At 61.3% G+C, this 22,838-nt stretch overlaps 1 protein-coding gene across 4 annotated transcripts; it reads left to right on the forward strand.

The window, feature by feature from the left end:
* The first annotated feature begins 1,250 nt into the window (after positions 1 to 1,250).
* Positions 1,251 to 21,848, forward strand: ZBTB7A (zinc finger and BTB domain containing 7A). Of its 4 annotated transcripts, none has more exons than XM_070464970.1 (3): positions 1,251 to 1,535; positions 11,117 to 12,390; positions 16,744 to 21,848. In XM_070464970.1, the coding sequence occupies exons 2-3, from the start codon at positions 11,132 to 11,134 to the stop codon at positions 17,270 to 17,272; spliced, it is 1,788 nt and encodes a 595-aa protein (XP_070321071.1). In that variant the 5' UTR covers positions 1,251 to 1,535; positions 11,117 to 11,131; the 3' UTR covers positions 17,273 to 21,848. The 4 variants fall into 4 exon arrangements, with proteins under 4 accessions (XP_070321071.1, XP_070321072.1, XP_020750976.2 ...); XM_070464971.1 differs by lacking the exon at positions 1,251 to 1,535 and adding an exon at positions 2,295 to 2,780; XM_020895317.2 differs by lacking the exon at positions 1,251 to 1,535 and adding an exon at positions 2,792 to 3,098.
* The last annotated feature ends 990 nt before the right edge of the window (positions 21,849 to 22,838 follow it).

Below are 22,838 nucleotides of genomic sequence, written 5' to 3' on the forward strand. Positions count from 1 at the left end.
GCATGTAAGGTAATGGTGGTAAAAAATGATAATAACAAGAAACAATGATCATGGTCATGGCATTAGATGTTGGAATGGAAGTAAAAAGGACCCCGGACAGAGCCAGCCACCTGAGAAGCGCTCAGTAAACGACCGCTGTGGAGCAGGTGCAGCCCTCTCCGACCAAGGAAATGAGGAAGGGGGAAACTGAGGCGCAGAGCCCCCGCCAGGCGGCTGATCGCACCAGCCAGCCCTGCTCGGGTGCCTACTGTGTGCAGCGGGCAGGCGGCCTGGCAGGGTCATTCTGTTCTCACCGCTCGTCCCCCTCCTCCCCCTCCCCCGTCCCCTCGCCGGACCTCTCCCACGACCGGGGAGGAAGTGGGAGAAATGGACAGGGGAAAAAAAAAAGTTGGGCTGAGCCAACGCCTCCCCACTCCCCACCTCCGCCCCTCCCGAGCCACGCAGACCCTTGCGGGAGCGGACCGCAGGACTCAGGCGTCCGGGGCCGGGGCCGCGTCCCGCCCAATGGCTCGCAGTTGGGTGGGGGAACTTGGAAAGCCGGGAAAACAACAGCCCAGCCCGCCCCTCGCCAACCCCTTCCCCCGCTACGCCCCTTGGCGCAGCGGGCGGAGGCGACTCCTTTATATAATCGCGGGCGAGCAGGTTGGCTGTTTCATTTAGGGACCCGGGAGCCCAGCGGACCCGAGCCGTCAGCCGAAAGCCCGCCCCCGGGTCCCCTTCCGCAGCTGGGCAAACTGAGGCCCCCGGAGAGGGCGGGCGCCAGGCCCGCGGTCCCCACCCCTTCGCCCCCCACCCACCCCCAGCAGCCAGGGCAGCCGCGACCCACGCCCGCGTCGGTCCTCGCAGTGCGCACAGCCCTCCCCGCCCCCGCTGCCATCCTGCCACGCCCCAGGCGTCGGGGGCAAAGCCCGCGCCCCCCCTCACCCGCCTCCGCGCAGAGGCTGGGGGCCTGTTTATCTGGAGGCCCCCACCCCCCCTCCACCCCGGGGGGCCCGCTCCCCCCGCGCCCCGGGGAGCTCTGGGGCCAGATAAGCTGGCAGGCTGGCACGGCGCCGCGCAGCGGGGCGGAGAGGTCAGAGGAGCGGGGGCGCGCCGGGGGCGGGCTGGACCCCCCCCCCAACTTGACAAAACCTAATAACAGCCCGGTCTCCCTGGCGCAGCGGGCGAAGCCCCACGGGAGGGCAGAGACGTGGCAAGAGGGGACCTGCCGAGCCTGTTCTGGCCTCTGAGGCCGGGGTGGGGGGGGGCGGGCAGGGCGTGGGGGGGGCCGGCGGCTGCGGCACCTTTAAGACAAGGGAGGACCCCTCTTGCCCTCGGAGAAACCAGGAAGGGAGTCGCGAGCATCATACGGGGCTTTGGCTGTACTGTACAGTTACTGTAGGGGCAGTGACGCCGCCGCCGGAGCGAGGGAGCGACGAGGGGAGAGCCAGCGAGGGGAGAGCTAGACGCGGACCCCAGAGGCGAGCGGCCAAGGAACCCAGTCCGAACTCCGGGCCCCGGCCCCGCGCGCCCCGGCCCCGGCCCGGCCCCGCGAGGTAAGGCAGCGCCCGACGCGGCCCCCAGCTAGGGGTGCAGGGCGGGGACGGGCCGGGGGCACTGCGCCCACCGCTGCCCTCTCGGGAAGGGGCGATCCCCGGAGCCGGGGACGTTCCGCAAGTTTCAGAGGAGGGGGTGGTTGGCAGCTGCCTGGAGGCGGGAGGCGCCCTGGATCCCGAGCTCGGGGAGGGGGCGCCGCCCGGGAAGGGGTATTGGGGGCGAAGTGCACGGGTTTGTGCGGCAGCCCCCCCGCCTCCGTGCATGGTTTTTGGGGGCTCCCAGGCGCGCGAGGAGAGGGGGAGGGGAAGCGGGGCTGCATTGAAGGTGGGGGGAGCCGGCGTGGGGAGATAGGGGGCGCGTCGCATGCTAAGTTTGCAGCTGGGTACTGGGGGCGCTCTTGCCCCCCGGGGGCCTATTCGGTGTTGCGTGCATACGTTGGAGTTGGCCAGGATTGAGCTCCATGGGGGATGGGGGGGAGGGGGCTGAAAAAACAGGGAGGGGGGCTTTGCAAAGGAGGGGGAAGGGGTGGGGTGTCCGGGTGGGCGGGCGCGGCCGCTGGGGCCTCTGGGCGTCGTAGTTCCCCCGCGCTTGTGGCTGGCAGGTGGCAGGCGGCTAGGACTACTAGTTCCAGGGTGCCCTGCGCCGGCAGCCCGCCGCGGTCCGCGGGTAGGGGCGGTGCGGAGGAGGGGCGGTGAGCGGCGGGCTGGCGAGCCAATGACCGCGGGCCGATAGCGCGGCGCGGCTCGAGGGCGGTCCCTGCCGGTTCGGGGGCGGGGTCTGGAGCCGGGCTCCCCTTGCCGGGGGCCGGTGGCGGTCCCCGGCTTCCGGCTGCGCTGCCCGCGGGCCGGCCCCCTCCCCGCCCCGGGGCCCCTCCCCGCCTGGTTGTGTAACCGTCCCCAGCCCCCCTCCCCTCAGCCCCCCGCCCCCGGGGGGGGTCACCCACCAGGCGCTCCCCGGGGAGGGCGGCGGCCCGAGCGGCCGCGAGGAGCAGGCGAGCCCGGGGATGCGCGGCCTAGTGCAGGCTGGGCCCGGGCGTGGGGGAGGCGGGCGGGCGGACCCAGATCCGGGGTAATTTGCATCGCCCTCCCCCCAGCCCGGGTGGGGATTGGCCGCCGGCGGCGGGGGGTGGCGCGGGGCCAGGCTCACTGCCGCCTCCCGGCCCCTCGGAGGGAGCCAGCCCAGCCGCAGCCGCCGTCACCGCCGCCGCCGGGGCCGGGCCCCCTCGCCGCTGCCCCGGGAAGGAGGTAGGAGCACCCCGCGCTGGCGGCGCGGTGGGGGCCCGCGGGCCGGGGCGGGGGCTGCGCGCTGCGGCCGGGGCGGGGGAGGGGGCCGCTTCCTGCCCCCGCCCGGGCCTGACTCAGCCTTGGGCGGGGGGACCGGCCTGGCCCCTTGCCCTGCCCGCGCGGCCGTCCGGCCCTGGCCCCGGGTGAGGGGACAGAGAGTACCCCTCTCCCCCGCCCGCGCCCCCAAAGCGCGTGACCCCGTCTCCTCTGGCCCGGACACCCCTCCTTCCCCTTGACGCCACCACCACGTGCGAACCCTGAGCTCGAGCAGAGGAGGGGGTAAGCTGGTGGGATCCGGCCCCCTCCCTCGCCCTCTCTCCCTCCATGGCCTCGGAACCGGCCCCCTCCCCCAGCCCCGGGCCTGGGAACCAGGCAGGGGCCTGAGCTGAGCGCTGGGGACGGTGCACCCCAGTGGGCCCAGGCCTTTGCGGGTCCTGGGAGGCACTGTCCGCGCCGGCTGGCCGGTGGTGGGGGAGTCCAGTGGCCCGCAGCAAGAGACTGCTGTCCAACCAGGCCCCGGCACCCAGTGGGCGCCTGCTGAATGTTTGGGGAAGGTAGCCAGCAGTTGGCGGGGTGGCAGGGGGAGGCAGGCAACTCCTCTCTTCCCCTAGCCAGGCGGCGGAAGTGAGAGAGGTGCTGGTGCCCCTCCACCGGGTGTGCCCACCTGGCTCACCCATGGGTGGCGGGCTTGGTTTGCACCCCCCCCCCCCCCACGCGCCGCCTCCCAGAGCAGGGCCGGAGCAGGCCTGGCCGGAGAGGGCGTCCAGGATTCCGTGTCAGCCCCCCCCTCTCCAGCAGGGCCAGGGCGTAACCCCGAGTGCGCCGCTCCCACACTGGGGGGGCCCTCCCCAGGGTCAGCGGATCACTTCCTACTGGGGAGTCCAGGCTGGGCTCTGCTGCTGCCCAGGCCTCCATGGCTCCAGGCTGGGGGCATTCTCCCCCGTGGGCCACCCCCAGTGGGGCCCTTAGATCACTCGGGCCTGGCACTTATCGGCTGGGCTCGGGGCTCTGTTTACCGCCAGCCATCGCTGTGGAGACGGGAGCCTGGGGGAGAAGGGGGGGGGCGGGAGCTGATGGCTGGAAGAGCGAAGCCCTGGGATCCGCATGCCTAATGAAGGAAAGAGGAGCCATCGGGGACACTGAAATTTTAATTCGTGGGTCACTTTGGGGGGGTATTTATTATTCAGTCCTGATTGGCTGCATGGTGGCCAGTCAGCACCCTGGCCCCAGGCGGGGAGCCACACAGCCCTTCGCACAGGCACTCAGCAATGGGTGAGTGGCTGCAGGGAACCCCTGCACCCTTTTCTTTGTGTGGTAGACTGAGGCCTGGCCGTGCTCAAGCCTAATCCACTGGGGGCAAGTTCTACAGGCAAGAGCTAGTCCTTCTGTGGGCTTTTTTCCTTCCTTCCTTTTCCCTGGACCCTTGTGACTGATCCAGAGTCTGTTGGACTAGAGGTGGTCCCTGATGCCATGGGAGGGAAACTGAGGCCAGGAAGGAAGGCCCCATACAAGCGTGGGGCCACAGGGCTTAGACAAGCCTCAGAAAGGTGCTGAATGGGGCAGGAGTGACTGAGGCCCAGGGGAAGCAGAGAGCAGGCCAAGGTCACCCAACCAGGGCTGGGTCTGACCCTTGTGGTCTACTGCCCAGATCTGGTGGTATCTAGAGTTCTCTTCATGTCACAGCCAAGGGGCACCTGCTCACCTGTCTTACAGAGGGCCTGGAGGTTGACAGTAGGCACCTGTCAGCCAAATGGAGCCTCTGCCCCAAGAGGACAGTGAGGCTCAGAGAGGGGAGGCAAGGTGTCCAAGGTCACACAGCAAGAGCCTCAGCGTCCCAGCATCCCAGGCCCTTCCCACCCCATCTGAGCTGCAGCCCCACCCCTTGGCACCTTGGTCCTTGGAGACTGTGTGTGTTTTACAACCCATTATTCCCGAGGAGACCCAGGTTGCCTCACAGAGCCAAGACTTGGGGCCAGGCCCTCTGAAGCAGAGCTGGCCCGAGAAGGGGGCCCACTGGGGTTTCAGATTCCAGCCCACTTGCTCTGTGACCTTGGGCAGGTCCCGTAGTCTCTCGGAGCCTGAACATCCTTCTGTGTGAAATGAGGTTACTGTGAATTCCCCGACGTACTGCCCGCAGGCCCACCTGTGTTCCCTTTCCTTCCCTCCCTCGTGGAGGAGGCACCTGGGTCAGCTTGGGGTACAGCAGGGATCTTGTTGAGGGGTATGTGTGACTATGACACCCCCCCCCACCTGTCACCTTGTGCTCCAGGCACCTGATAGACCATAAACTGAGCTGCCACAGCCCTGGGCAGTGGAGACCAGAGGAACAGGCTTGGATGGGGGCCAGTGTGGTCCAGCCTGGCCCTCCCTCACCTCCATCTGAGGCCCACTTAGGAAGGTTGCCTTCCCTCTGCCAGCCTCAGTGTGGCCATCACTACAATGGGGAGATTACCTTTAGCCCCAAAGCGTTGTCCTGAGGATTTACTCTGATTCTCCGGGGATGTTTATCAAGTGACTGCTGGGTGGTGTCAGGGCCCAGGAGAGCCCCTCCTGCGTCTCTGCTCTGAAGCGCCCCCCTGCCCCGAGTTCACAGGTGTCAGCTGGACTCCAGCCTGGCCCCAGGCTCCCTGCGTGACCTTAGGCAGACCTCTCCCTTTTTTTCCTGGGCTATCATAAGGCAATTCTGAGGGGGTGTGAGAATAAGCTGTCCTCAGCCTCCAAGGCCCCCAGGGTGGGGGGATTTAGTCCCCTGCTGGCACCTGGGGCAGTGTGTGTGGGGGCAGGTGGGTGGAGCCCTGGAAGGACTAGTTAGGCGAGATAGAGCCAGACAGACGACCTGTGTTCGAATCCTGCTCCGCCGTGCGACCCAGGCAGGTTGCCTCAGTGACCTGGCCCGTGAAGTGGGGTGGTGATCATAGGCCCCACTTTCCAGAGCTGGGAGGGTTGACACCGGGTCGACCAAGACCTGTTGGGGGACCATCCCCGGCCCTGGGGGGCCTGAGGCCCAAGTTTCTGAAGCAACAGAGCGCGAAAGGCGCCCTCTGGAGAATCTGGCCACAGAAGCAGGCCCTCCATCTGTCCCCCAGCAGGCCGGGAACGGCCACGGGGTGGAAGCGTCCCCACCCACGCCTTTCTGGTTCAACTGGAAAACAGGGCCCTGTCCCACCTCCTGTCAGGATGTGTTTGGTAGCCGGGAAGGGCTGGATCTGTAAGCACAGGAGCCTGGGGACCCCATGGGCCATGCGCCCCTCTGTCTGGTGTTTCCAGGCTGAGCCTTCCACCTGCTCAGGCTGCAGGTGGGGGCGGGGGTGGTGCCTCCAGGTGACAAGCTGGCCTCTGGGGAGGGCATGAAGGAGCAATCTGGATGAAGAGAGGGGCAAGGCCCCTAGAAGTCACCCAGGCCTCTCCTGGGCATCTTGGATAAGCACGTGCAACCTGAGCTAAGGGCAGGGTAGACACTGGTGGGCTTCCATGAAGCCCAGCTTTGGTTACCCCCAGTGACAGGAAGCTTACTCCTTCCACCTCCACTGAAAACAGATCTTGTCTTCTCAGGGCTTCCTCTTGAAACCTGGGCTTGGTGTCAGGACTGCACTTCCTGGCCCAATACAGCGCTCAGAGCGTGGGAACAGGGTGGGCCTTGGCCCCACCCATGAGCTGGGGGTCAGATAGGAGCCCCATGACCTCCTAATCCCCACCCCCTCCGGTCTCCACACACACACTTCCCAGTGGGCCCACAGCCTTCCTGCCTCTGGCCCTTTAAGGCCCGGGCAGGAAGCCCCTCCCCATTTAGGGCAATAAATGGACACATAAAATGGCCGAGGGCCTGTTTGCTGGTGTCTGGCCCGGAGGGAGGCCTGTGAGGGCAGGCGGGCAGGGGGCCGGCCAACAGCTGGCAGCCACAGTCACCCTGAGCCGTTGGTGCCCCCCACCCCCCGACCAGGACGCTGCATTCCTGTCCCATTAAACCCCAGGCCGGGGACCGGGCCAGGCAGGGATTGGCACCAGGTCAGGGCGGGGTAACCCGTCAGGACCAACCTTGCAACACAGGCTGCCAGGCTGGGAGGGGGTGGGGGCGGCCGGGTGCTGGCCTGGCAGCCGCACCTGGGTGCCAGACTTGCTGTGTGACCTTGGGCCTGCCGCCTACCCTCTCTGGGCCAGTTTTTTTCCCTCTAGAGGATGGCTCAGCTTCCTCCTGGGGCCTGCCTGGCACTTCCTTGGCACATAGTAGATGGAGAGGGAGGTGGATTCCCTCTGGTATAATGTTCAGAAGTGAAGTTGAAAGCCCTCCCCCATCTACAAGGCAGGGGGCGAACCACCTCATCAGGCCTTTGGGGACTGTCAGTGACACATGGTAGGTCCTAGGCCAAGGCTTGCTGAGTGGACTAGAGTGGAACCCTTTGCTACCGTCACAACTCCCAAGGAAACAGGTGCTTTTCTTGGCCCAAGGTCACCCAGCTTGGAGGTGGACGGACCAGGATGTGCTCCTGGGCTGCCGTGGCACATAGTAGGTGTCAGAGGTCCCTGAAGGAGTTCCCTTTTGTTCTCTCCCTGGGTGGGTGTGGGAGCCTGTAACCCCCATTAAGCTGCCCCCCTCCCTGGACTCTCCTCCAAAAAGGCATCAGCTGACAGTTACCTACCTACCTGCTGCTGGCCACCCCCTTCCTGGGGGGTGTGGGTAGGAGGGGGAGGCCCAGCCTCAGCCCTCACCTTGCACCTGACCTTGGGGACTCCTCAGTCTCCTCCCCCTGACCCTCTCCCGGGGCGCTACCCTGGGCTTTGCCCCCTGATGTTCTGGGAACCAGGTTTGGACTCTCCCAGCCTCACCCTGCATCCCCAGTGGGTGAGTGTGGCAGCTTAGGTCAGAGTATTTGAGTCCCAGCCAGGCCACCGCTCTGCTGTATGACCTTGCCCTGGTCTTAGCACCTCTCTGAGCTTCTCCTCATCTCTACAGCCTAGGGTCCACTTAGGTCTTGAAAGTTAGGGCACCGAGGAGGGCCCAAAGCTGGCCCAGGTCCTAGCTGCCTGCTGCAGCAAGTGACCCTAGGTTAGATTGGAGGTGGGACTGGCACCGTCCCTGGTACTGGGTGTGCCTGCTAGCCAGGTGGGCAGGGCTGGGTGTGGGCTCACTCCAGTGCATAGCTCTTTGGTCTTTGGTTTCTCCTGCTGTTTGCTGCACCCCTACTGTGTGCTGCCCAGGGGAGGGCCGGGTGTAGGGGCCTGGGAGCAGCCCAAGAGGGAGGAGGGTGCCCCACCTCCAGCCCAGGAGGAGCCTGCCGAGGCCTGCCCCTCGGCCGGCCGCCGAGTCAGCACCAAACGGCCCCGGAAATCCCATGGAGGCAAGTGTGGGGGTGGAGCTGTGATGAAAGACCGTGCCTTGGGTGGGTGTGGGCCTGAGCTCAGGGACCCTGGCCGTTGAGGGTGTGGACATGGCCAGCGTGGGGGGTGGGGCTTCCTGGAGGAGAGAGGTTTCGTTGGCTCATCATTACCGAGGAAACCGCCAGTGTGGGAGCACCTACTAGGTGTCAGGTGCCGCCAGTAGGGCCTCTTAGAGCAAGGAAGGGCTCTCCTGGTGAAACCCTGCTGTGGCGCACAGTGGGTGCTTAGTCATCAGTACTTTCTGCCACCAGGACCCCACCTGACCTCCGTCTCCCATCTCACAGGGACTTCCTCCCCTTTCTTAGAGGGAGGGCCCCAAGAGGCCCCTGTGGGGACAGCGGCCTGGGGTGTGGCAGGCAGGTGGCATGAGTTCTTGGAGAGAGGGTTAAGCCAGGTGGCCAGTTTAGTTTCCAGGCAGAGAAAAGAGGCTGCGGCTTGCTGGGAAATGTGTAGGTGAGGGTTGGGGGACCACCAGCCTCTCGTCTCTGTGGGCTCCTGGGTCAACCTCGCTGGGTGCTCTCGGCCTGGCTTCTAGCTGTCTCTGGGCCTCAGTGTTCTCATCTGTGAATGGGGCTCATGCTGCTTTCTTGGGCGTTTCCCTTGGCCTGCATCACCCCAGGCCTTGCCCTTGAGAGGAGAGTCTCACATGATTTGTTGTTGTTCAGTCTCCATGTCTGACTCTTTGCGACCCCAGAGACTGCAGCACACCAGGCTCCTCTCTCCTCCACTATTTCCCAGAGTTTGCCCAAATTCATATCAGATGATTAGCTGGGGAAATAAGAGGCCCCAGCTGGGGAAGGTCAGGGACTTGGACCCCCAGACCCAGCCCAGACCCAAGGATTGCCCCACACAGCAGGCTGTGTGCGCTTGGTTCAGCTCTTCCAGCTGGTGGAGACCCAGGCCCAGGGCTTGAACCATCGCCCCAGGATGGGTTCAAAGACAGAGCCCGCTCCTTCCCAACTGGCTGACTTCGCACTTGAAGTAGGTCTGCACCGGCGCCTGGCCTGGTGGGGAGGCGGGGGTGGAGTGGCCACGGCAGAGGTGAGTCACCTGGACCAATTCAGGTCCCGACCTAGAGGCCCCAGGAGGCACCTGAAGGGACACTGGCAGGCAGGGCAAGGGTGGCCATCTTGGCGTGTTGGTGGCCCGGATCAGAGGAGGGGCCGAGGCCGGTCTGATCCGGAGGCCCATCTGCCCACTCGCTCCCAGGGGCCCGGGGCCAGACGGCAGATGGTGGCAGGGGGTAGGAGCCGCCACAGGGGGCTCTGCCGAGGTCTCCTGTGGCCGAGCCTTGGATGGGGTCACGCCCCCCCCATCCTCCTGCTCCCAACAGCCACATCTGAGCCTCCCCCCCCGCACCCACCGCGGACTGGCGGAACAGAGGGGGGAGCTGAGCAGCTGGTGCGGTCGGCGGGAAAGAGGGCGGGCCGTGGAGAGAGGCGTCCCGGGAAGTGTACTGGCTGCCTGCGCACCACACAAAGGCCTCTGTGTCGGCCCCAAGGCCTGGACCCCGCTCCCAGGGCGGCCCTGGGTCCTTGGGACTGGTTGGGCCAGCCGCCTGCATCCCGCGAGAGGCATACCTAGCAGGAGGGATCGGGTTAGACCTGAGCTGGGTGACTCAGCTGGGGGTCCTGGGGAGGCTGAGGAAGGCTGGATTCAGGCCCTCTCCCCAGGGACAAGCGGGGGCTCCGTCCTGAAAGCAGGCCAGCTGGGCCCAAGGAATGTGGGTTTTGTTGGGTGGCTCTGGGCAGCCAGGGGTTCCCCTGAGAGGGTGGAGGTTGGGGATAGGAGCCAGGGGGTTGCACAAGCGCCCGAGTGGGTGGATGAGTCACAGCCCAGGGGAAGGCGGAAAAAAGGACGGGGGGAGAGGGGCAAGACTGAGTCCCCCTCTGGCCCTGCTCTGCCAAAGGCTTCTGCCCATTTGACAGATGGGGAGATTGAGGCACTAAGAGCGGCAGCGTCTTGTCCTAAGCTGAACAGTGCAGACACGGTGGCCTAAAGGAGAGGAACTGGCCAGGCAGGAGGTGGACAGGAGGCCCCTGGCCCCCCATTACTCCTTGACAGGGTCAGCTCAAGTGGGCAGGGAGGAGCATCTGACAGTGGCCTGGTTCCCCCGTTATTCACTGCAAGGGCTGAGCTATGTCCTGGGGGCTCCACATGGCAGGAAGGGATTCCTCCTGAAGAGTCATGGCCCCACCCCACCAGGGCACACCCACAGCCCCCATGGTTCTGGCCAGGTCCCCGGGTCTTGGCCTCACCCCTTCCTGCTGACTCAGAGCCCCCCAAGAGAACCGGGTCTGACCAAGCAGCAGGAGGGAAGGTTAGGGGGGCTGAGGGGCCGGGCAGGGTTAGACAGCCACACTGTTTGGGTAGTGGCTCTTGGGTCAGGCACCCTGGGTTTGCATTGAGGAGCAGCCACGGGGTCCTGGGACTCCCTGAGCCTCACTTTCTCACCTCTGCAGTGGAGACCACATTGCCTATGGGACTGCAGGGTGCTCAGCCAGAATGGCGCACAGTGGGTGCCTTATGTCACCACCCCGGCCTTCTAGAGAGGGGATGGGCAGAAGCCTGTGCTTAGATTCACTAGGATGCAACTCATGCTGGGCATTTATTGAGCACCTTCTGTGTGCTCCCATGCCACTTCAAACCGCCCCTCAGCCGGGCTCTTCCGTCCATTAAAGAGGGAAGGGGGCTGGTGTTCATCCCTGAGGCACTGACTGGGTTTCGCCAGTGACATCCCACAGTGTCATCACAGTCCGTGATGACCACGGACCACAGACCATCCTAATGCAGAGCCAGGGAAACTGAGGCTGGGGTGGGGGGACTACTCTCCGAGGGTCCTGCTGCCCAGCTGGCCCCATCCGTACCCCCACTCTCCAGCCCTGACCTTTACGACTGCCCCTTGCTCCCTGGTGCTGCAGGTCTCGGCGCGGAAGATGGCCGGCGGCGTGGACGGCCCCATCGGGATCCCGTTCCCTGACCACAGCAGTGACATCCTGAGCGGACTCAACGAGCAGCGGACGCAGGGCCTGCTGTGTGATGTGGTGATCCTGGTAGAGGGCCGCGAGTTCCCCACGCACCGCTCGGTGCTAGCCGCCTGCAGCCAGTACTTCAAGAAGTTGTTCACATCAGGCGCCGTGGTGGACCAGCAGAACGTGTACGAGATCGACTTCGTCAGCGCTGAGGCACTCACGGCCCTCATGGACTTCGCCTACACGGCCACGCTCACTGTCAGCACGGCCAACGTGGGCGACATCCTCAGCGCTGCCCGCCTGCTCGAGATCCCCGCTGTGAGCCACGTGTGTGCCGACCTCCTCGACCGGCAGATCCTGGCAGCCGACGCAGGCGCCGATGCCGGGCAGCTGGACCTCGTAGATCAAATTGATCAGCGAAACCTCCTTCGCGCCAAGGAGTACCTCGAGTTCTTCCAGACCAATCCCATGAACAGCCTGCCCGCCACCGCGGCCGCCTCCTTCCCATGGTCTGCCTTTGGCGCATCCGATGATGACCTGGATGCCACCAAGGAGGCCGTGGCCGCCGCTGTGGCCGCCGTGGCTGCTGGCGACTGCAATGGCTTGGATTTCTACGGGCCCGGCCCCCCGGCTGAGCGGCCCCCAGCTGGGGATGGGGATGAGGGCGACAGCAATCCAGGTCTGTGGCCAGAGCGGGATGAGGACGCCCCGGCAGGGGGCCTCTTTCCAACCCCCGTGGTCCCGCCATCCACCGCCACGCAGAACGGCCATTACGGCCGGGGCGGGGAGGAGGAGGCGGCCTCACTGTCGGAGGCAGCCCCGGAGCCAGGCGACTCTCCGGGCTTCCTGTCAGGCGCGGCTGAGGGCGAGGACGCGGATGGGGCTGATGCAGACGGGCTGGCGGCCAGCACGCTGCTGCAGCAGATGATGTCGTCGGTGGGCCGGGCGGGGGCGGCCACGGCGGGGGACAGCGACGAGGAGTCACGGGCGGACGACAAGGGCGTTGTGGACTACTACCTGAAGTACTTCAGCGGCGCCCACGACGGGGACGTCTACCCGGCCTGGTCACAGAAGGTGGAGAAGAAGATCCGGGCCAAGGCCTTCCAGAAGTGCCCCATCTGTGAGAAGGTCATCCAGGGTGCCGGCAAGCTGCCGCGCCACATCCGGACCCACACAGGCGAGAAGCCCTACGAGTGTAACATCTGCAAGGTCCGATTCACCAGGTGAGTTGGCGCCTCCGCGGTGGGGAGTTGGGGTGCTTCCTGGGGGCCCCTGGTCCAATGGCTGCACACGGACCCCCTATGCCATCATGTGTGCACACAGGTTCACATCCTGCCTCTGTGTGCAAAAACACCCTACAAGGGTGCCTTCTCCATTGGTGCCCCCCCCCCCACGTGTGCCTGTCAAGAAAGCCTATGATGGGAGTGGGCACACAGCACCTAAAGAGGCTGACCACCTGAACCTAAAGCGTGCCAGGCGGGGCCGAAGTGTGTGAGGCTGGGAGGAAGAGCCCAAGGGGCAACTCTTCTTTCTTTTCTAAAATATTTTTATTTATTTATTGCATCGGGTGTTAATTGCATCATTCAAATCTTTCCTTTCGGCGCACGGATTCTCTAGCTGGGTGCTCATGTCCTCAGGAGCTCCGAGGCATGTGGGATCCTAGTTCCCTGACCAGGGACCAAACCCACGTCCTGGGCATTCCAAGGCAGATTCTTAACCACTGGACCACCAGGGACGTCCCTGGCATAGCTCTTCTTCTTTTTCCCTGTGGTGGTTCTTCTCCAGACTGGAGAATCTGGGCCTTGGGAGAACACCACAGCCCCACTGGGAGCAGGGCGCTCTGGTTATTGTGTTTAACTTACAAACCTTCCATGAGCCCAGGGAACCTGCTTCATTCAGCCAACATGTACAAGTGCCTACTGGGTGCCAGGCCCTGTTCTCAAAGTAGAGAAACACCAAAATCCCCATGGGGGCAATGGGCATATGCAGGATACGACCACAGAATTGTTAACATCAGTTGGTGGAAAGTGCTAGGGAGGAAAAGAGCAGAGAACCAGGCAAGAGGGCAGCTGTGGGTGTTGCCCACCACAGGGAGGCTTCCCCGAGGACTGAGACCCAAAGAAGGAGAGGGCAAGGGAAAGGCAGAGAGGGAAGCACCAGTGCAAAGGCCCTGGGGCTGGTTCAGCTTACAGGATGGGCCACAGCCAGTGGAGGAGGAAGGGCACGGGGTCGCTGGGCTTGGGCCCTGGAGAGATGTCTGAGGCCAGGTCTTAGGAGTCCAGAGGTGGCAGGCTGGGCTTTGTGGGCCGGCCCAGTGGGGGCGGGGGGCTGGCTGGTGTGCAGGGGCCTTGCCAGGCTGGGTGACTCAGCATCACCCCCTACCCTCATCCGCCCTGGGGTTCCCCCAGCCACGCCCACCCAGGCTGAAGAAAGAGGCTATTGTCCCAGCTTCCCAGCCCCACCCCATGGGGATAGAATCTGGGGGCTGACCCCCAGCCCAGTACCCGGGCCCCCTTCCCAGCAGGCCAGGAGAGGAGGGTGTGGCTGGGACTCCAGGACTCTGGAGTGCCAGGCAGGGGCAAAGGGCACTGGCTGGGAGGCAAGCCACCTAGATGGTGGCTTGGCTTCCCCTTTCGGTGAGATTGGGGTGCTGGTGGTCTTGGGGTCCTTCCTTTCCCTCCAGAAATGGGGAGGGTGGACTGGGATAGCTGGGGTCCTGCCCTCAGGATCTCTGAGCCTGGGAGGAGCAGCTTGGAGGAGACCTAGCAAGCCCAGGTCTGGAGAAGTAATGTCCCTACTCCACCACCCATCCCGCCAAGGCTTCATTTCATCTAATCTGGAGTTCTCTTGGCCGCCCCACATTCAGCTCGGGGCTGATTCCTTTTACTGTTTACTGATTCCCTCAGTCAGGGAAACTGAGGCATGGAGTATCTTCCTCCCATATGCCCACCTGGCTCCTCTCTGCCCACCCCCACCCAGGGCCCCAGCTCCCACCCCTCCAGACCGGGGAGCCTAGGGGCCCCTCTGAGTCACACTAGAGAGTTGAGTAAGCGCAGCCTGTGGCGGCCGGGGCTATAATTACCCGGGCCGGGGCTTGAAGTGATGAAACCCAGGCTGCCTCCACCACCCACCGCACCTTGGCGCAGCCCCCAACCCTCTGTGCAACTCAGTGCAAGTCACTTCCCCTCTCTGAGCTTCTAAGCCTCAGCTGGGGCAATCTCCATGTAGTGCTAGAATAGTCTGAGTCCCTCCTGTTCCCTCCGTGACATGGCCCCAGGATGTGAGCAGGGCACCTGAGCAGGTAGAAGGGGGAGCGCCTGGCAATTGCCATCGTCTTCCTGGTGACAGCCCCAGTTAATCTAGGGAACAGTGAGTTCATTGTGGCCCAAATTCTGTTGGCTCATGTGAGGGTAACAAGCCAGAGAGTAGTCAAGGGTCTGGTTGCATTGGGCCAGGATTTGATCCTCAGGACAGCAAGAAGCCTAGAAGAGTTAGAACAGGCAGGGACATCAGCTCTGTGAGTGGTGCCAGAGGAAGAGACTTGGGACTGAAAGAGGCTGGGTGGCGGCAGGGGTTAGGTGCAGGCTTTGTGTTAGGGATAGGAAAGACTTCCTGGAGGCAAAGGGGCATTTCATGTGGGGTTTTGAAGGATGAGTAGGAGTCTATTAGTCTTGGCACTGAAGAAGTTCTCAGTCTGGTGGACATCAGAAGGGAGAGACCCAGAGGGACTCAGTAGAGTGCAAGAGTCTGCAGCAAAGAGCAGGTCAGATGCTTGCCGGAGTTCTGGAGATCCAGGTCCCTGCCCCTGCCTTGTGGATTCCAGGAAGGAATCCACCCCCATCAGTATGAACCAGCATAGTGCAATAGAAACACCATGTGAGCCACCTCTGTGACTTTACATTCTCTGGCAGCCACATTTTCAAAAAGTAAAAGGAATAGGTGAAAGTAATCTTAATCATATTTTGCATAATCTGTTAGTTTCATTTCAACATGTGATTAATAAGCAAAATTATAAATGAGATATTTCACATCACTTTGAGTAAAAGGAAGTCTTCAGAATCTGGGGTGCCTTTTGCACTTCTTGCACACCTTACTTTGGACCAGTCACATTTCAAGAGCTCAGCAGGACAGAGCAACACTTGCACCATGGTAACCCCAGAACTGATGAGATGATAGGTTTTGTAGGCCAGAGGTCCTAGGCTGAGTCTGGTCCACACTGCTGTTTGTGGGGTGAGAGGGGCAGAGAGGGACCCTGGAATCATACCCTTCTCTCATGGCTCACAGTTCAGACAGGGAGACAGACGAGAAACAAGGCAGTAGCACAAAGGACCAAGAGTGAAGGAGTGCTGGTTGGGCCTCTCTGAGAAGCTCACATTTGGGCCAAAATTCAGTTGTGAAGATCTGAGAGGAAAAACAGTGCTCTGGTCGTGGGAGCAGCATGTGTGAGGGCCCTGTTGTAGGCCCGTGGTTCTTGGTGTGCTGGGCTCATAGCCAGGAAGCCAGCATGGCCAGAGTGGACTGAGGCAGGGGAGGGGGGATTTGGCAGGAACTAGGGGGTGGGGGGACTTGGTTACTGCTATGACCAACTGCCCTGTATTTCCAGTGACCCAGGGGTTTCCCAGGACAGAGATCTTTCAGAGCTAAAACCAGGACTATTTAACCCTCTCAGTCACCAATTCCTCCAGGACCCACGGCATTCCACCTTGTTCTCTGGAGCATTTTCAGCACCTGGAACAGGGTTTCCCTGGTGGCTCAGATGGTAAAGAATCTACCTGCAATGCAGGATACCCTGGTTTGATCCCTGGGTGGGGAAGATCCCCTGGAGGAGGGCATGGCAACCCACCCCAGTATTCTTGCCTGGAGAGTCCCATGGACAGAGGAGCCTGGCAGGCTACAGTCTATAGGATCGCAAAGAGTCAGACATGACTGAACAACTAAGCATGCACATACTCAGCAGGGATAAATACCTGTAGTGTTAAGCTATACGTCTGCCACTGGGCAGAACCCCAGGCAGTAGAGAGGCGTCTTCCCTTCCTCTTTCTATGGATAAGAAAGGGGTTTCAGTGGGACTTCCCTGGTGATCTAATGGTTAAGACTCCAAGCTTCCACTGCAGGGGGGCACAGGTTTGATTCCTGGTCGAGTAGCTAAGATCTTGCAGCGCAGCCAAAAACAAAAGGTGAGGGGTTTCAGTGGGACTTTCCTGGTGGTCCAGTGGTTAAGAATGCACTTACCATCTTGCCATCTCTGGTGAGTGAGTTGATCCAGCACTGTTGACAAAAAAAGAAAGAGGGTTTTAGGTTCAGCTGTTGTTCTGGGGCCACACAGCCAGCAGGGTCTGAGGCCCTTTTTAGACTTTTGTGGGCTCCTCAGTGCTGTTCTCAGAATGGGGACCTAAACCCGCTCACCGTGTTCCGCTGGGGTGCCCTCCCTGCCCCCCCAACCCAGGGTGCAGCCCATCTTCCCATGAAGGTCCCAGTTTCCCGCTCCAAGGCCAGTGGGGCGGGCTGGGCAGGGCTGGCATCCTGGGAGGGGGGCTGCCCTCCGGCGCGCCCGCTGACCCTCGGCCCGTCCACAGGCAGGACAAGCTCAAGGTGCACATGAGGAAGCACACGGGCGAGAAGCCGTACCTGTGCCAGCAGTGCGGGGCGGCCTTCGCGCACAACTACGACCTGAAGAACCACATGCGCGTGCACACCGGCCTGCGGCCTTACCAGTGCGACAGCTGCTGCAAGACGTTCGTGCGCTCCGACCACCTGCACAGACACCTCAAGAAGGACGGCTGCAACGGCGTGCCCTCGCGCCGTGGCCGCAAGCCCCGTGTGCGGGGCGGGGCGCTTGGGGGGCCCGACCCCGCTCCAGCCCCTGGGGCCCCCGCGGCCCCACCGCCTGGCGCCCCCGCCCCGCCCGGCTCGCCCGAAGATGACACCGCTGCCGCCGCGCGGCGCAATGGCCAGGAGAAGCACTTTAAGGACGAGGACGAGGAGGAGGACGAGGCCAGCCCCGATGGCCTGGGCAGGTTGAATGTAGCGAGCGCCGCAGGGGGAGGCGACGGGGGCTCCGGGGCCACCACCGCCGACGGCAGCTTCGCGGCCGGACTCGCTTGAAAAACCAAAAAAAAAAAAAAAAAAAAGCAAAACAGAAACCCGAGAAAGTGAGAGAGAGAGAGAGAGCAAATCACCCACCACCCCCCAAAAACACAAAAAAAGAAAATCTCTATATACAGATATCTATATCTATATATATATATATATATACAGATATATATATATGAAGCGTCACAGAATCTAGGGTAGTGCTTTTCTCCGATTTTTCTCCTTCATGACCGTTCTCCCCTCCACGGGGACCCTTGCCCCACCTGCACCCCACCCCCAGCCCCCAGCCCCGCTTCTCCCCCACCCCATCGATGGCTTTCGGGGCTTGGTTTGGGGTTTTTGTGGGACACAAGGATTCTGAACTCCCTGGGCGACCCCCCCCCCACCACTGCCACTGGGTTTGGGTCTGGGGTCCCATCTGAGGCCTGATCAGGATCCCAGGTCCCGGCAGGGGTGAGGGTGGTCTCAGGGGAAGCCGGGGACCCAGGTGGTCTTTTCTTTTCCTTCCCTCACTGGTTTCTAGAGTCTTCGAGACAAGACCTTAAAAAATGATTTTTGTCCGCTGTGAGTGGACGTTAAAATGGCCCCACCCCCACCCCCACCCTCCTTCCTCAGGGCACTTCCTAAGTGGGGGTCTCCCCCTCCATCTCTCCCACTGCCTCCCTGCCTCCCATTCCTGCCTGTGGGCCCCCGTTATCTCCTGGCCACTGCAACACAAATCTATTTTATTTCCAGGTGTGGAGAAAGGGAAGAAGATGGGGAATGGGGGGATGCCAGGGTGACTCCCCAAGGGCCCCCGCCGCCTTTCTTCACGGCACTTACAACCTGGCGGGACCCAATGGGCCACCACTCAGGGCGTCCCTGCCACCCCCTGTCTTCATCCCCTGACCCCGTGAGACACTTGGAGATTGGAAACTATTTGTCCTCACCCACTCCCCTCCCCAGCCCTCTCCCAGTTTTTAAAAGCACTTTTTATTAGATTTTTTTCCCTCTTTTCCTCCTTAAAGACAAAATTTATATATAGATATATATATATATATAAAATATACTTTTCCTCAGAGGAGCGGACGATAGTGAGGGGGTGAAGGAGCCAAGAGCAGGAACCCAGGGTCTCACAGTGTCAGGGATGGGGGAGCTAGAGTGTCCAGAAGTTCCAGTGTCACAAAAAGCAATAAAAACAAGATTTTACAAAAATGAAAGAAAAAAAAAACACAACAACAAGACAACCAACCACAAATAGGAGTCTTGGCACTTTGTAACAGAACGGGTACTACACTTTATCTTAATTTAAAAAAAAATGTTTACAAGTTGCAACCAACTTCTATGAAAAGTCAAAAAGACAAAAAAAATAAAGAGAGCGAGCGAGCGAGAGAGAGAGCGAGCGAGAGAGAGAGCAAACAAATTCCTAAAAGTCGATTTATTTTTGTACAAAATAATAAAAAGACAAACCCACCACAGACGTAGAATCCACTTCTGTTCCCCGAGGTGAGCAAAGGGGGTCAGGAAGTCATGGGCGAGCGAGGGCAAAGCCTTCTAAGGCATTTGTGCTTTACCACAGGGGCTTGCCTTCAGGCAGGACTGTGGGGTTTTTGTGTTTCTGCCGTGTCCCCCCACCCCCACCCCACCGAACCCGCCCCCTCCCCCTTCTGTCCCTTTTTTGGGTTCTGATTTTGAGATGTCTCATCAACTGCTAGCCATACAGTGGCCACCATTGTCCGCGGGGACCCTCCTTACCGACTCCCCAGCTCAGGGATGGGCCCAAGAGAGGGCTGGCCTTCCAACCAGCCAGAGCATTCCTGTCTCCCTGCCCTTGTCCCCCGCAACCCCGACACCCCCTCACCAACCTCCAACATGGCCGCCCTTCCTGTGGCCACCGGGGAGCTGCCATCTTGGATCCACAATCCCCGTCGAGGTGGGCAGCAGGGGGCCCCACCTCCAGGGCCTTAGATTCCCCCTGCACCCCTCTTTTTACTCAAAGGCACTGACTGTAATTGGGGGCTGGCACCTGCCTCCCCCCAGCCTCTGGCCCCCACCCCCCCAAAGGACCGGTGTTGACCGAGCCACAGGCCACGGACTGGGGCCAGGGCTGGGGAGACCATGTTGCCAGAGGCCAGGGCACCCTTCCCCCAACCCCTAACCCCCTGTCGCATATGCAACCCTAGCGTGGGACCCTGTAAATAGACACTCTGCTGAGCTGAGACCCTTCCTAGTCAAAGCCCGAGGTGCAGGGGCATCCCTGCCCCCCCCCGCCACTTCCAGCCACTGGCCCATCACCCCGCACCCCTCTGTTCTGTGACAAACCCCGTCTTGTTCTTGTTTTTAAAGGGAAGCTTTTAAAGAAGGCAACTTTCATCATTGTTTCTACAGGATAGTTTTGTTTCCTCCTGCTCCCCCACCCCCCGAGCCCATCAGCCCCCCAAATGTCTCAGGACACCCCCTCCTGAGGTGGGTGGCAGGGGAGCCCAGGGCCGGGTGGCCCCGTCCACACCCCAGTGTCCTGAGGCAAGCTCGAGTGCCCAGGCCAGGGACCCCCAACCCCCCACCCCAGCTCCCAGAGAGGTTCCCTGAGGGGCTCAGCCCTCTCCCAAACACCCCCTTGCAATAAAGCCAACTGAAAAATCACAGCTGTCATCCTGGCCAGGGGGGCGACTGGACTTAGGGGAATCCAGGCCTCTAGGACTACGGGGTGGGGAGGGGGGCCAAGGGCTGAACCCCCCGCCGAGCACACTTTAACACAAACCTCCTCGGGAATTGCACTAAATCCTTGCCCCTAGCTCCGCGCTCAGCTTCCGCCAGCCCTGCCCACCCACTCCGCCTTAACCTTCCTCTTGCTGCCCGCCCGCTAGCCTGTCTCGGGGGGCCGCAGCATCTGCATGGGCCCAAAGCCGGGACCCCCTCACCCTCCCAGCCCAGCCTCCCACCCCAACTCCACGCAATCACATACTGTATATAGACGTGGATCAATTTTATTTTTATTCTTTAAATTAAGGTCGTGATAAAGTGTTGCCAAAGATAACTGCTGAATTCTCGCGTTTCAGGAAACAAACAAACAAAAAACTATTTGAGGGGGAACGTGCTGACTGTTCAGAAAGGACACAGCAAAAAGTTTTTTTGTTTGGTTGTTTTTTTTTTTTTTTTTGTGGTTTCTTTTTTTGGGGTGTTTTTTTTTTTTAACTGCCTGGTACAAAAAAAAAAAAAAGAAAGAAAAAAAGAAAAACAGCGAAATTGTTATTTCCATCATCTTGGTGAAGCTGAGTGGATGTGTGTGTGTGCGTGTGTGTGTGCGAGAGTGAGGTCCGGGCACAGGGGGAGCTCCAGGCGGGGGCTCTGGGGGCACCCCGGGGCTGGGGTAGCGGTGGGCCTGGCAGGATGGTGGGGGCCGGAACCCTCACCTGGAGCGGTCTCCAGCCTGCAGGACCAGAGAGAGAGAGAAAGAGAATTAGCATACTTGCTGCTGCCCCCTGGCTAGCCCCCCACCTTGATCCCCACCCCGCCTTTTGAGATTAAGAGAAAAAAATAAAAAAGGAAAAAAAAAAACTTAAAAACCAGTGAATGTAAAGTGCCGGACCAGGCCCAGCCTGGCAAGGGTGTGGGTCTGGGCCTGTACCCAGGCAGGCTCCCCCGGGGCCATACCAAAGTCTGCCCCCCCACCATGGCCGGCTCGCCCAGGAGACCCCTCATAGCCCTCCTGTCTTGTCACCCTGTTTGTACCTGGCTGTCCCTTTCCTTTCTTCTAAGGGAGGTCTTGGGTGGGGGGAGGAGTCCCCAGCCCCTTAGAGGGTCTTCTGGAAGAGTCTTTGCACTACTGAGACCCATCTCATCCCATGTGGTGGGACAGAGGCAGGGGCCCCTCCAGGACCAAGGCAGTTCAGGAAGCCAGGATTGTAGGAGGTGAGAAATGGAGAGACTGAAAGGAAGAGCAGGAGAAAAAAATAAAAATCCACACAAAAAAAAGCAAAAATCCTATTTTTTGAGAAAGAAAGATATTTATATTTGCAGTTTTATTTTAAAAAGTTATTTAAGCTGAGGAAGCAGCCTTCCTGGAGCGGGAGTAGGGGGATGTTGGCTGGTGCAGGACGGGTCAGGGCCTGGGGCACCCCAGGAGTGATAACCTCAGAGTAAGACTAGCTCGCACTAAATATATTGATTTACAGGGGGGTGGGGGGCAGGGCTGGAGAGGGAGGGGCCTGGGGAGACCCCCATCCTGCAGCTAGAGCTGCCTGAAGGCTGCAGCCACGGGTCCCCCCTGCCCCACCTGGGCCCACAGACATGAGGTGCCTTGGACTTTGGGGGGCCAGGCCTGGTGGAGCAGGGCGGGGTGGCGCCCATGGGGGGCACAGAGCACAGAGCAGACATTCCAGAGACTGTATTTGAGAGTCTTTATAAAGTGTGGGAGATTTAAAAAAAAAATTAATTGATAAAAATGCACTTTTTGGGGGCGGGGAGGGAGAAGCTTTAAAAGTAATAATAATAAAAAAACAAAAAGACAAAAGATGATGAAAAACTAGACAAAAAAATCATTTTTCTTGTACATAAAAAAAACCACTAAACGCAGCCTGTTATGACCGCTGCTGTCTCAGTTGCCTGATTTTGATGTTCTTTGTGTTTTGTTGCGGGCCAGGGAGGAGGGAGGGAGAGAGGGGAGTGGGGATGGGGGGTTGGGGGGACCCTTCCCTAGGGGCTGGGCCCCTTGTCCACACTCCTTGGGGACTCCACCTATTCGAGTTCCTTAAGCTCAACCTGACCCTTTCTGCCAGGCCTGGATGCAGTGACCCCGCCTCTGGGCTCCTACGGAGGGGTAGATGTCACCAGCAGTGCCAGACCCGGGGGCCCCTACAGAGGAGGTGACCTGTACCCCCCAGGCACGGGTGGGTGGCACCAGGAAGGGATCTGAGGGATGATGAGAGCAGGGGCTGGCAGGGAGAACTGGCTGGGCAGGCTCCTTGGTCACCTGCAGGGTTTCTGGAGGCCCTGGGTGGGGTGGCCTTGGCCGGGGAACCCCAAGTCTGCCAGAGGGCCCTGCTGACATGCTCCAAGATCTGAGCTGACCGCTCCCCCTACATTTCATGGTGGGGGAGTCAGGCCAGGGCCCACTCAGTGGGGAGGGGGCCGTCAAGAAGCTGCAGCCCCCTCCTCTGGTTCGGGGCCCTGGGAGGGTCCTTCCCACTTCTGTCTCCTAGACTCAACTGGGGCCAGCAGGGCTGGGGTTGGGGTGGGGTGATGGAGGGGCCACCATGACCTGGGAGGCCCTGGCTGGGAGGTTGCAGAGTGACGACTCCAGGGGTCCTCCATCAGTGGTGAGGTCACTCACCTATCTGTGCTCATGTGGACCCAGGCCTCCAACTCGGGCTGGGTGGGGTGGGGGGTTAGGGGTTCCATGGCCAGATCCCAAAGGGACCTGAGCCAGCCATGAGGGAGACGGGAGGCCTCTGATGAGGACAGACCCAGGGATGGATGATGGTTCTGCAGCTCCTCAGCCCAGGAGGGCATCTTCACTCAGGCTCCCCTGCCTCCCACGCTGCAAGAAGTCGTCATGTTCAGAGAACTGTGCAACCGTCCCCTCCATCCAGTTCCAGAA

The sequence above is a fragment of the Odocoileus virginianus genome, chromosome 3 (genome assembly GCF_023699985.2).
Source record: "Odocoileus virginianus isolate 20LAN1187 ecotype Illinois chromosome 3, Ovbor_1.2, whole genome shotgun sequence".
Classification (NCBI taxonomy): domain Eukaryota; kingdom Metazoa; phylum Chordata; class Mammalia; order Artiodactyla; family Cervidae; genus Odocoileus; species Odocoileus virginianus.

What these genes read in the sequence shown, in the direction of transcription:
- ZBTB7A (XM_070464970.1), top strand. Translation starts at nt 11,132, where the DNA reads ATGGCCGGCGGCGTGGACGGCCCCATCGGGATCCCGTTCCCTGACCAC. An exon ending in TGCAAGGTCCGATTCACCAG is followed by an intron (nt 12,391 to 16,743) that starts GTGAGTTGGCGC and finishes GCCCGTCCACAG; the next exon opens with GCAGGACAAGCTCAAGGTGC.